The sequence below is a fragment of the Calliphora vicina genome, chromosome 5, assembly GCF_958450345.1.
Source record: "Calliphora vicina chromosome 5, idCalVici1.1, whole genome shotgun sequence".
Taxonomy (NCBI): Eukaryota; Metazoa; Arthropoda; class Insecta; order Diptera; family Calliphoridae; genus Calliphora; species Calliphora vicina.
This window is the reverse complement of record NC_088784.1, coordinates 1109074-1122772: the sequence shown is the minus strand read 5'-3', so window position 1 is coordinate 1122772 and position 13699 is coordinate 1109074. Positions and strand designations below refer to the sequence as shown.

The 13699-nt window shown below is 27.0% G+C and overlaps 1 protein-coding gene across 1 annotated transcript; it reads right to left on the bottom strand.

Moving 5' to 3' along the window:
- Positions 1 to 2287: 2287 nt before the first annotated feature.
- On the bottom strand, positions 2288 to 13497 carry LOC135959785 (uncharacterized). Its single transcript, XM_065510855.1, has 2 exons — positions 13406 to 13497; positions 2288 to 2942 (listed from the first exon to the last, which is right to left on the bottom strand). The coding sequence occupies exons 1-2, from the start codon at positions 13495 to 13497 to the stop codon at positions 2288 to 2290; spliced, it is 747 nt and encodes a 248-aa protein (XP_065366927.1).
- Between the last annotated feature and the right edge of the window lie 202 nt (positions 13498 to 13699).

Genomic DNA, 13699 nt, shown 5'->3' with positions numbered 1-13699 from the left:
TTATATTAAAGCAAACAACTTTTCTAAAAATATTTTTTTATACAAAACCAGTTTTAGTTGTTTTTTTTCAATTTCACTTTCTGATATTATTGAGTATTTTCCTTCTACTGTAAAGTAACTAAAAGTTGAGATACGACCTTTCTATATTAAGCCATCGATATGTACATATAGACGTGACCATTTACTCAATAAAATATGTATATTAATCTCATACAAGGAAACTTTATTATGAAAATAATCATAGTTTAAAACAATTTAGATAATGTAGAAAGTATTTTAAAGTAAATGAAGATTGAGAGATTATTGTTTATAGGAAACACTTGATTATGGCTCTCTCAATATCAAATAAATCTCAAACATTTTGAGCCCTAACCGCAAAACTATCTTAAGTGCATAACAATAAACATTACATAGCGATGTGCCGTTAAGCAGAAATTGTTTTTGCTATAAAATTTAAACAGTATTAAATTTGTTACACCTATGAAATTTCAACACAATAAAGAAATGAAAATCAAATATATTGTTGGTTATGATATTTTCGCTGTTAGGCCTCGACATTAAAGTTTAAAAATTACGGTATTTTGATGTCTGGCAAAAAACAAATACAACTTTTTAGATAAAAATAAAATATTTGTATGAAAACTACAGTAATTTGTTTTACAATATTTGACCCATAGGGTAACATAGAGACGAGACGTAATTGTCAAAAACCTAAGTCTGTTGTCAAAAACCTATCTCTCGCAACAACAAAATACATACTAGTCAATGTATTTTGTTGTTGTATCAAACATATTTTTTGTTGTATTTTTGTTTGACAAATCGTAGTGTCTCGTCTCTATGTATAATTCTCTATGATTTGACCCTTAACCCTTTAATGCATATTGTTGCCAATTGTCTACATTCCAGTTCCACTTAATTTTGGACGAACATAAGCTTGATACTAATTCAGATTCTCCTTCAGCAAAAATCAAATGGAATACGAAAAGTTTCAGCTAAAGAAATTCTAAATCGAACTTAGGCTAAAGGAAATATAATAAATAAAAATCACCTAAATATTTGATACTCTATATAGAAAAATAAAAGTAAAAATCCTGCATTTAAGGGTTAACTGTATAGAAGAACTCGTAATATCCTCGAAATGATTTAAACGCATTAAATAATATTTGCTGGGATTTCAAATTACAACACAAATACAATAAATCTGTTCATCTATATTTGTTAACCCAAAACATTAAAAAAAGAAAAAGTTGCAGAAGAATAATAGGAAAAGGATAGATATGTAAACTCTAATAAAATAAATAATAAATTTTTATGGACAATTTAACATTCTCAATTTTTAATGATTACATTATGTTATGTTATGATATTATGTACATATTTCGGAATTCAATCCAATTACGGTAGAAATAGACCGACAAACGCATACAAATGTCTGTTATTTATAAAATAAATAAACATTTTACATAGAAGGTAGTATGTAGTTTGTATAGAGATTGTATACGCATGTTTGTTTGTGTGTATGCCCTGCAGTATATGGAACTAGTTCCGCATTGATGAATGCCTTTGCTAATATATTGGAAATGTTTTTGGCTGGCATCTTCACCATTTGAAACACAAACAATTAAATTTTAATCCTAAAATTTAATTGTTTCGTCCGGATCAATGTCATCCATATTTTGAAACAAAAAATCACTGAGCATGGTACGGTAACTATCTCCATTGACCGTAACGCGGGTTCCGGATTCATTTTTAAAGAAATAAGTTGCAAACCGCTCAAAACGGTGCATTTTTCTGGATGAAATGGAGTCCGTAGGGTCTGTTGTGGATTTGTCTCACCCCAAATGCGGCAATTTTGTTTATCAAAAATTCAGCCTAATCACTGAACACAATTTTGGTATAAAAGAGTCGTCTATAAATTGCGCAAATCGTTTACTGATTTTCAAAGTAAATTTGGATAGCGTTGTCAAAACGTCAATCTATTCATGATGATTTCCCAGAGTATGCTGATCCTTAATGACAAAAAGTGAGCCCAGTATTACAGTTCGTTTGACAGTTAACCCGTAAGTTTTATCGGGCTTTAAAAACACCTTTTACTTTCACTGGTGAATATTAGTGGCCAATTAAATTCGTTTGAAGGGACTCATATTATGATTTAGTTGGAATCAGACTATGGTTGGGGTCAACAATAATAGGATTGAGGTCAACCATAATATGGTTGGGGGCAAAATTTATAAAGTTGCCATCATACTTTTAGAAATATGGTTTTCTCAACCATAATATTGTTGGTTCAACCATAATATGGTTGTACCCAACAATAGTATAGTTGTACCCAACAATAGTATAGTTGTACCCAACAATAGTATAGTTGTACCCAACAATAGTATAGTTGTACCCAACAATAGTATAGTTGTACCCAACCATGGTATGGTTGTACCCAACCATGGAATGGTTGTACCCAACCATGGAATGGTTGTACCCAACCATGGAATGGTTGTACCCAAACATGGAATGGTTGTACCCAACCATAGTATGGTTGTACCCAACCATAGTATGGTTGTACCCAACCATAGTATGGTTGTACCCAACCATAGTATGGTTGTACCCAACCATAGTATGGTTGTACCCAACCATAGTATGGTTGTACCCAACCATAGTACGGTTGTACCCAACCATAGTATGGTTGTACCCAACCATAGTATGGTTGTACCCAACCATAGTATGGTTGTACCCAACCATAGTATGGTTGTACCCAACCATAGTATGATTGTACCCAACCATAGTATGATTGTACCCAACCATAGTATGATTTTTCCCATCCATAGTATGGTTGTACCCAACCATAGTATGATTTTTCCCATCCATAGTATGGTTGTACCCAACCATAGTATGGTTGTACCCAACCATAGTATGGTTGTACCCAACCATAGTATGGTTGGTTCAACCTTTGCCAATAGAAAGTTGGCAATTCATACTTTTAGAATTGCAGGGTATGTATATGTAATTTTACAAATCCTACTACACACGCATGTACGCAACATTGTCTTAATAAAATATCGTTGCCTAAAACGCTAAAATGCCTTAATAATTTTACTGTAGATTAAATAATGCATTATTTAATAACCAATTTGCATTAAACGTAAATTTTCGAAATATTAAAAAAATCTGAGAACAATTTCAGTTGTTATAAAATTTTTACTAAAATTTTTTTAGAGCTTTTTCCATTTTAGGTGGTTATATTTGTGTATATGTACTAGGGTATGCCATTGAATAATAATCAATTAAAAATACAATTTCAATTAAAAATAATTCTTTTAAGAATTTAAAAATTACTATTCGAATAACGAATAATTTGATCAATTGTATGAAGATTAATCAAATATGTAAATATATTTGTTTTAATTTACATATTAAGTTTTGTTTCCATTTTCCATAATTTTTAACAATTAATAATATTTTGTATGGCTTTCAGAATAGCTCATCCCACTCAAAACGAATGGATTTAACCACTTTATAAAAATGGCCGTTAGTGATCCTTTTTTGTTAAAATAAATAATACTAATGCAAATATTAACTAAGACAAAAGTGATGGTGAATATGATATTGAAAATGTTTTTGACAGTTATATTAATGAAATAGACGAAGAATATGATCTTAAAAGTTATAAAAGTGATGAAATGTTATTAAAAGGTGGCTTTAGACGATACTTTCTTTATGTAAGACGACATGACGAAGAAAAAAATTAATATTTTACTTTATTTAAACAAAAATATTTAATTATTCGAATAATTCTATTTATTTTAAACATGTAATCAAATTATTCGAACAAGTTGGCATCTCATAATCGAATAAAAAAAACCCGAATAATTTGGATACCCTGATTTGTACATATTTACATAAGTGTGTAAAATGGATATGTATAATATGTCTCACGTTAGAGTTAAGGTCAATCGACCGAACTTAATCATATTGCAGGTCATAAATTTAAAATCACCCCAGTTGATGTAAATAGATATGTACATACTTTTACATACATTCATATAAATATATGTGCATATTAGGGTGGGCCTTTTGCATTGCACTTTTGCGATCAAGGTCTAAAATTGTTCTTCCTCATCTAAAACCTTATGTTGAATATTTGAGAAAAAACGGATAATATATAGGGATCAAATTAAAAATAATGATAAGAATTAAATGTTGAAAAAATTTCAATTAAAAAGTGTGAGAAAACAGATTCGTAGTAGTTACTAGGGTATTCAATCGATCAACCGTTAATCGGTTAACCGATTAATTTTGGACTGTTAACTGTTCGAATAATTTAAAATTGCCGATTTTCAAATAACAAATAAACCGATTAATTTGTTTCGATTAACCGATTAACCGAAATTCCTTTTTTTGCACTTTAACATATTATTTTGTATTCATTTTTCCAATTCAATTACAAATTTCAAATTATATATTTTTTCGAACATACAAGAAAAATGTTTATTGAGAATAACAACTGACATATTTAATTTACATGTATTTAAACTTAACGAAACTATCAAAAGTATTCAATATCTAAAACAATCCAAAAAGGACATCAATGATATGCTTAGAAAAAACGAAAAAAAAAACTGAGATATTGAATATTCTTCATCATGCTTTCGATTTCTCCAACATCTACAATCAGCGAGAGAGTTTTTTCCAAGTCAAGTTTTATTAAATCTAAAAAAAAAAATCGTTTAAAGGGATACAAATTAATTATATTCTTTTTATAAAGTTTTATTTCAGAAGATCTCACTAAAATTCTAAAAAAAAACTCAAATGTGTATACAAAATCTCAAATACCATATTTGCTATAATTTTTTGATTGAATTGTTATGTTTTGTTTGTTTTTTTATGTTTTAGTACACAAAATTCGTGGTTGTATTTTCAATTTAAAATTAAAATAGATATTATTATACTAACCAAATAAATCTAAACCCCGATTAATTACTTGCTCGGTTAACCGATTAAACCAGAAACCCGATTAATTGAATACCCTTGTAGTTACCGAGATTGTAACCAATCGAATCATTCGTAACATAATTTTACAGTTGTGGCTACAAAATTTTAGAAGGAGTAACAAAAGTTTGGTTGATTTAACCAATATTCTTCTTTATCAATTGATTTTCTGTTGATAGAACCGAAAATGCGTTTGTGTGCAACCGAATCATTCTGTTTTCTGTGTGTACATATACATATATATTTAAATATAAACTAAACATAAACATTTTCTGAAATCGATAACCTTAATTTGATATCAAAAAAAAACACAAAATTTCATACATATCTCAAATCCCAAATTTGTTATTTAAAATATTTTTTTAACGAAATTTCAAAAAATTCCAAAAAAATTTTCAGTTTTAATAAATACTAAATAATGATTCAAAATGCAAATTTTAATTTTAACGTTTGTATTTAGTTTTTGGTAACAAATGTTTTAAAATTATTTCTTTAAAATACATTTCGTACCCTATTATCTATTATTTAACTTCAGATTATTTCTTTGGATTGATTGTTGATTTACGACTTTGTAATTTTATATTTCTAGGGCACTATTAATTAACTAAATCGTCCAAGACATCAATAAAAAAAATATGAAATATGTATTTCGATGTTATTTATTTGTTATGGTTTTTAGGTGACAAAAATAATTTTAGATTTTGGGAGCATTGAAAATCTCAAAATAAGGGTCACCCTAGTGTATATATAACCCACCGCATTCATATAAATATAAAATATGTAAGTTTGTATGGAGTATCCCTTGTTTCTATATTCACCCAAACATACATATGTAACTCCTCTATACATATTTAAAAAATAAAAAACTGCTAAATCATGTTAAGAAGTTATAAGATATATGTATTATAATAGTGTAAATATTTTTAAAAGATTAGGGGTTGAATAAAAAATCACACTGAACTATAATATAGAACTACATACATACATACATATATAAATATTTAAGAGCATACTTAGATTGAAATGTTAACAAACAAACTTATACTATTCGAAACAATTCATCAAATACATGAATACTTTCATACGAGTATTATTTTGAATTTAATTAAGTAATATCCTTTCTTACGACTGAGTAACGCCCAAAAACAATATTCTAACACCCCCCTTAAAGTATGCCAATTTACTAAAAATCACTTAATGGACTTCCTGATTTGGAAAGTTTCTATTACTTGAATATAATAATATCGTTTTCAAAAAACATACTTTTACCTATGCAAAACAATCGATTAAGAATCGCAAAAAATAATTCGACTGAAAAGCCTAGTCGATCACCCTACTATTTGACCTATGTACATATAAATTTATGTGACTGACCTATAAACACCTGTGAATATTGATTTTACGTAACGAAATAAAACGTTTTTCGTCACAAAGTGCTATAAATTTTGAATTCTACTTAAATCTGTATGTGCTACATATTTTATTGAATAATAATTATGTGCAGGACAATTAATACTAATATGATTGCGTTTACATACTTTACTAATTAAACATTCATTATAGAGCAGCAGGAAGGAATATGTAAAACATATGTATATAAATATGTATGTACGTACAGATGCCATAAAACTTAATTATATAGTTGCTTAAATGTTGCGTACAGTTAATCAAGATTTTTATTTGCATAAATATTTAATAAGGCATGCAATGCAGTTGGCCAGTATCTAAAAGAAGTTATTGTTACATGCATTTTTCTTAAATAGGAATTATTATGTCTCAGTACAACAGTTACTCCAATCCAGTGGTCGACACTCATATGTAAGCCTTAGGGGCCGAACTTGATCGATTCATAAAAATTAACAAAAATCAAAATCAATAGCTGGTCAGATTACAACAGTGAAATAAAGAACATTACATGGTTTTTATAATTCAAGTTCCATAATTTCTTAATTGCTATCACTCTCTGCTATAAACGGAAAATTATGTTTGAATATCGAGCCGTAACCGACAAAAACTAAATTTTACAGGAGAGCAGTTTTTTTTAAATGTCTTTAAAGTAGGCCATGGTATTTCTTTTAAACTCCGTTAATAAGTATTATTATATCTAAGATATAGGATTCAGTTTTGTTTTAATTTCATATATACTACACTATATCCGATTTTTTTGTCGCTTACGTCTTTATAATATTAATAAAATTATGTCGGTTACGACTAAATTTTTTTTATTAAAAAAGAGGAAATTTAAGTGTATTACATCCTAAATTTTAATTAAGTTAATACATAAGCAAGCAAACAAACAAATTTAAGTAACTAACATTTAAAGTTTAATGGAAAAATAATTAAAAATTAAATAACATGTTCTTGGCCAGTTTCAGGCAATGCATCGTTTACATTATTGTCATATCTAAGATTTAAAAATTCATTATAATATTGTTTAGGGATTGTATTTTTATCACAAAGTTATTTCAAATCTTTGTATTTACGGGCACTTATTTTAAGGGAGTGGCAATGGCAAAGGCTCCTTAATAATATTTTTGGAATTGCGTGATCGAGATCTTGAGTTCATTATTATTTTCGATACTTCAAAGTATCCATAGTTATTTATGCTGACCGCAAATTTTTAAATGAGATTTTTTTTTTTGAACCAGCATAATATTTTGGCTAATTTGAAAAATATATACTTACTTTTGGTATCAATGACGCCATTTGCAACAAAATCTTAGAGTTGGTAAATTGATAGTAATATAAATTTAATGTGAATATTAATTATGAATGGATACGATTCATATAAAAGTATAAATACAAATTACAAATTACACCACATAAATTACAATGGTAGAGTGATAATCAAAGGAATTTATAAACAAGTATATTAAGGTATTGGACATTTTATATACATATGTACATATAAACACATTTAAAACATTAATACATATGTTCAAAATTTCATATACATATTTTAAAAGAAAATTTAGACGTAACCGACACCTTGCTATTACAAAATGCATAAATAGAAAATAAATGTGTACTTACTAGGGTGATCGATTCTTCGACATTTTTTAGAAACCGGTTTTCGGTTTCTTCGAAAAATTGCAATTTAATATAAACCGGTTTCGGTTTCGGTTTTTTAATAATAACCGGTTAACCGTTTTTTTTTGCAAAATATTATAACGCATAGAAATAAGAAGAAAAAAAGTTTTATTTATTAAAATAATAGTTATTAAAACAAAAACAGTTCATGGAAAAACATAACAAAATAAAAAAGAGATCAGATAATTATGATAAAGAAGAAACATGTATTCTAATAACAAAAACTTTTGATTACTTTTTTAGCCTTCACAAGGTCTTCATGTCCAATTTGACCCATTTTTAAATTAAAATTGATTTTTTTCTAAAAGTGAGTGGTTGATATTTTTGATATTTTATGAGTTTTATTTAATTTCAAATGTCAACAACTACGATATGTTTATAGGAAAACAAATTTGCAAAAATATCTATCCATTTTTTTGCACTTAAGGTCTTTGGGTCATATTTGCCCTGGATCAAAAATCTTGAATTTTTGTTACGCACAATTAAGTTAAACGGTTTCAGATCTTTGGTAGCACTAAAATATAATACTTGTATGAAAACTGAGTTTCACCGGTTAGAAAGCTATGTTTTTCTTATCCTTCATAAGGTCTTCGGGTCAAATTTGACCCATTTTGAAATTAAAATTGATTTTTTTTCAAAAAGTGAGTAGTTGATATTTTTGATATTTTATGACTTTTATTTAATTTCAAATGTCAATTGGACCCGAAGATCGTTAACGTCAGTAAATTTTAATCCCATATGAAGGCTAAAATAATCTCTCAGGAATAAAACACATTTTAAATGCTTTGGAGTATATCGATTTTTTTAAAGTTAATGTTTTTAATACATTAAAACTCATAAAAACACACTTTTAGAAAAAAACCGGCTATTCGAGGAAAAAACCCGGTTTCTTCGATATTCGAAATGTGAGCTTTTAAAAAAAACCGAAACCGACTTAACCAAAAAAACCGGCCATAACCGGTTATTAAAAACCGGACCGATCATCCTAGTACTTACGTCTTTTTTCTTTTTCTCGTAAAATTGAAACTATTGCATCTATTATTAAGAAATTTTTAGGAATGATGCTAAATTATCGATTTCCATAAAAAAACGAAAATCTAATATCATGTCGCTTACGTCCGTTTTGCGAAAAGGACTCGATATAATTAATGTTCATTGCGTGATGTTTGTGTTTACACAATCATTTTATATATATGTACTGCATCACGTACATACATACATATATCTTTTATAGTTTTTTTTTTTTTGTGTACATAGAAGAATTTTATATATAAACGGAAATTACTTTGCATCATTGGTTAGTAGTACCTTGATGTATTTTTAATGATTCCTTAATTAAACTAGTTTTATTTTTGCACAAAGTTATGGAGTATTTCAGTATTAAGCCCGTATTTATTTTGGTATAATCTACATACAAACATACTGTATGTCATAAATAGATTATTATAAACATTTTTACAAAGGTGTTGATTTAATAAATAAACACGTAACACAATTGGAAAGAAAAAAAAAATATCATATTTTTGAATGGTGTATTAAATGTAATCACAACAGTGTTGCCTTTTTGTAGTACATTTGTTAAATGTTCGTTGTAACTTTTCAATGTACGAGTCAAAGAATAACAAGAAGTGAAACCTAACTCTACTGTCCGAACTAAACCTAACTATAAGAATGTATTAGTAAACTTTGTTTATATGGACTGCTTTTCAAATCACTCTCACCGCACTTCTCAAACACTCATAGTTGTAAAAAAGCGATCTAAAAAAGTATATACAAATTAAATTACATTTATGATTCTATATTGAAATAATTTTTGAAATGTTTAATGCATATTTGATCTGTAAAGATTCTATTTCATAATTTGTATAAAAAAATTTAATTTTTTTTGAGTTTTTTTTTTATTAATTCTCAATACCAAATTTTACAACAATATGTTGTTTCGGTTTTAATTTCAATCGCAACAAATTGAATAGTTGAACAAATATTTTTTTGTTGTTTTAGCAGGTTTCGGTTATTTAATGGTTTAAATTTGTGGATAAAATAAAAAAAAATGTTATGTGTTTGTGAAAGAATGTGTAAAAAGTGCAATTTTAAAGAAAATGTTTGAAAATTAACTCTCTCTCACGGGTATGTTGAATTCACATAGTACTTGTATGTTAGAAGAGATAGCTGTTGTTGTTGTAGAAATACTGGCTGGTTTTTGGCTCTCAGATACCTACATATCTAGTTGTCATGTATGGTACGTACTTAGTTCCAGTTTTAAAATCCCGTTATGTGAAACTAATTTTTAAAACTTGTGGCAACACTGAACCACACCTACACACACATAGACAAAGAACCTGATAACGTAAATGACATGCAAATTAAAGCAGTGAATTAACAGTTGTGTTTAAAATAATAGGTGTTGTGCTTTCTTATATTTTTATATACACATGTACATATAAGTATGTATGCTCAATATTGATGGCATTGCCCAACTTATATGAATATACATACATATATTTTTTATTATTATTATTATGGATTTAAAAAAATACAAAATATAATACAAATATTAGTACATTTTACAAAAACTGTTATTATATTGAACACAACTGTAAATTTAATTCACACTCATAAATTGCAAACTCATATAGTACATTTTACATTGGGAAGGCCCAAAATCAAAGCAAACAAACTTTATTTTGTAAATAAATCGGTAGCTCGTGAATCCCTTTTTATTTGAAATTATCGGTGAATACAAATTTAAAATCAAATTTTCTGAATTCTATACATATGCATGTTGGATAATACGAATGAATGAATGATAGAAAGAAATTACATCAAATAAGATAATATTAGGATAATCCTAATTTTAAGTTAACAGAATGAATTTATTATATACTCTATCCTTTGATCTCGTATTTGCAAAACAAACTAATGAATATTTTTTTGTATCATACAAAAGGGCCATGCTAATTTAAATACATACATATTAGGGTGGCCCCGTTTGTATGGATGACAATTATGGTGTAGATATTCCCGATAAAATGAATTAACTAGAAATATACATATTTTATAAAAAAAATATGTTTCTAGAAGTACACTTTGTGCTATGTGTCTTACGTTATTTTGAATAGTTGTTTTATAAAACCAAAATAATGTAATCTTGAATAAAAATATATTTTTTTTTATTTTAAATAAAAGCAGTTATAGATATTTTTGTAATTTGTATGTTTTTTTTTTATTTTAATTACTTAGAATTTAATTTAGAATGTCTGCAAAAAATTTTTTTAAAAAATATTATGAAACTACCTAAATAAGGTAAAATACTATTTATTAATTAATTACTCAAAAGGTATACATACGTTATTATTATGGTTATTTTTGATAGTTATAACTTCAAATTTTGTACATACATATCGTCACCTAAAATGCAAAATAACGTAACATCACTTTTCATAAGTTTATAGGAGGAGCAAAACACGATATAAAATGAAAACTACTTGAGATATTGAAACAAAATTTTCAAATCTGAATTACAATGACTCTAGAAATATATTTTATAAAAAAAACTAATTTTTTGCAAAGCACACTTTAAGATACGTGACTTACGTTTTTTTGAATTGTTATTTTCTGAAACAAAAAAACGTATCATCAATATAAATTTTTATGAAAAAATAAAAACTTAAAAAAAAATATTTTTTTTATTTTAAATAAAAGCTGTTTATATATACATTTTTAAATTGTTTATGTTTTTTTTATTTTAATTACTAACAACTACTTTTTTAAACTAAAATAGGTTCTTGATTAAATTTTCATTAAGACTGCAAAAAATATTCAATTGCAACAAATTTATTAAAAAAAAGTTAGGATACTTCCTAAAATAAGGTAAAAACGATTTATTAATTACTTACTCAAAGTGTATACGTTATTTTGTTTAAAAAAATCATATACTTGATGATACTTTAGTTTCAATTTTGGTTATAACTTGTTTATTTTTGATAGTAAAAGTTTAAAATTTTGTACACATATGTAATATGATGTAGTGAATCGTAATCAATAATAAAATCAATTTCGAACTTTTTGATGATACGTTGTTTTGCATTTTATATGTAAAAATTTATAAAAGTTCGAATTCTTTTGGATTTACACGATAATTTAGATATGGATTGAAAGCGTATTTCAGAGGCCTTTCACATGATACCAATATACATATGTATGTATCTTAAGAAAAATCATAAAAACCTTAAAAAAAGAATATAAATATTTCTCACCAAATATTGAATTGAGAACAAAAACTTTGAGATACGGTATAATAGACTGAATACAACGATTACTTTAGTGGGGAAGATCCACCCTAATACATATGTATAATACGTATGTGCTTTAATACATATGTATGTATAGGTACATTTATGTACATATGTATTTATGCATTTATGTGTTATTCATATAGTATGAGAATATAATCACTATACAGACGTATACATATACAGTGACATTGTACTTGTACTAGTAGTTATGTTTATGTTTGTGTTTTTATTTTTTTACTTTAATTTTCTGTATGAATAATTTCAATTTCAAAACGTAACAATATTAAACATAAAAGTAAATCTATAAACAAATACATAGTACATATGTAAGTATATGTGGAAGTATGAATTAGGCAGTGGTCGGCACTCATAGCTACTAGGGGCCTGGACGGGATCAACTATTTAGATGTACATTTTTCAAAAACCAGTTTTCGTATATTTGATATTTAAAAAAAATTCCACTTTCAATTATGTAAATCCGTTAACCAATTTACCGGGTTTTCTTTTGTAAAAAAAATCCTTTTTATAATTTCTTCAATTTTAGTTAAAAATTTAATCTTAAATCATGTTAATTAAGTAATAACAATTCCCTGGTGTAATGAAATTTGTTAAGGATGTGTTGACATTAATTCTCAACCTTTGTTCTTAGATGAAAATAAGATAAAATTAAACGATTTTAATTGTAGCACTTAAGCAAAATAATTTGTTATTTAATTACTGAATTAATTTTGTAATTAGGTACATGTTAACATGCAATTTTGGATGGGCCAATGAAGTTGTTGACGATGTTTCCAACCAAAATTATCAGTATACACTGGCAAATCATCATGAATAGATTGAAGCTTGAACAACGTTACCAACTAATCCACATTTACTTTGAAAATCAGTCATCGATTCATGCAACTTATAGACAGACGACTGTTTTATAGCAAAAGTGTGTTCAGCGATGAGACTCATTTTTGGCTTAACGTGTTTGTTAATAAACAAAATTGTCGCATACGCATCCACAAGAGACTATACAGACAGATGAGGTTTACATGCTGGAGACATCATGGGACATTTCTCTTTGAATTTTAGTTTGATTATCATGGTGTTGTTCAGATCGACAACCTGTAACAAACTCTTCCATGGTTTAAGACTAATACTAGACATAGTTTTAAATAGTTTATATTTACGAGTATACTTAAATATTATATGTATGTGTGTATATCTCCCGGTATGTGAATGGAAATTCCCTAAATACAGTGAGAAACTCCTTTTTTAACCCAATTTAAAGTTGCAGCCAGTCGCAATTAAGAGAATTTATTCAACGAACAAATATAAAAACCACA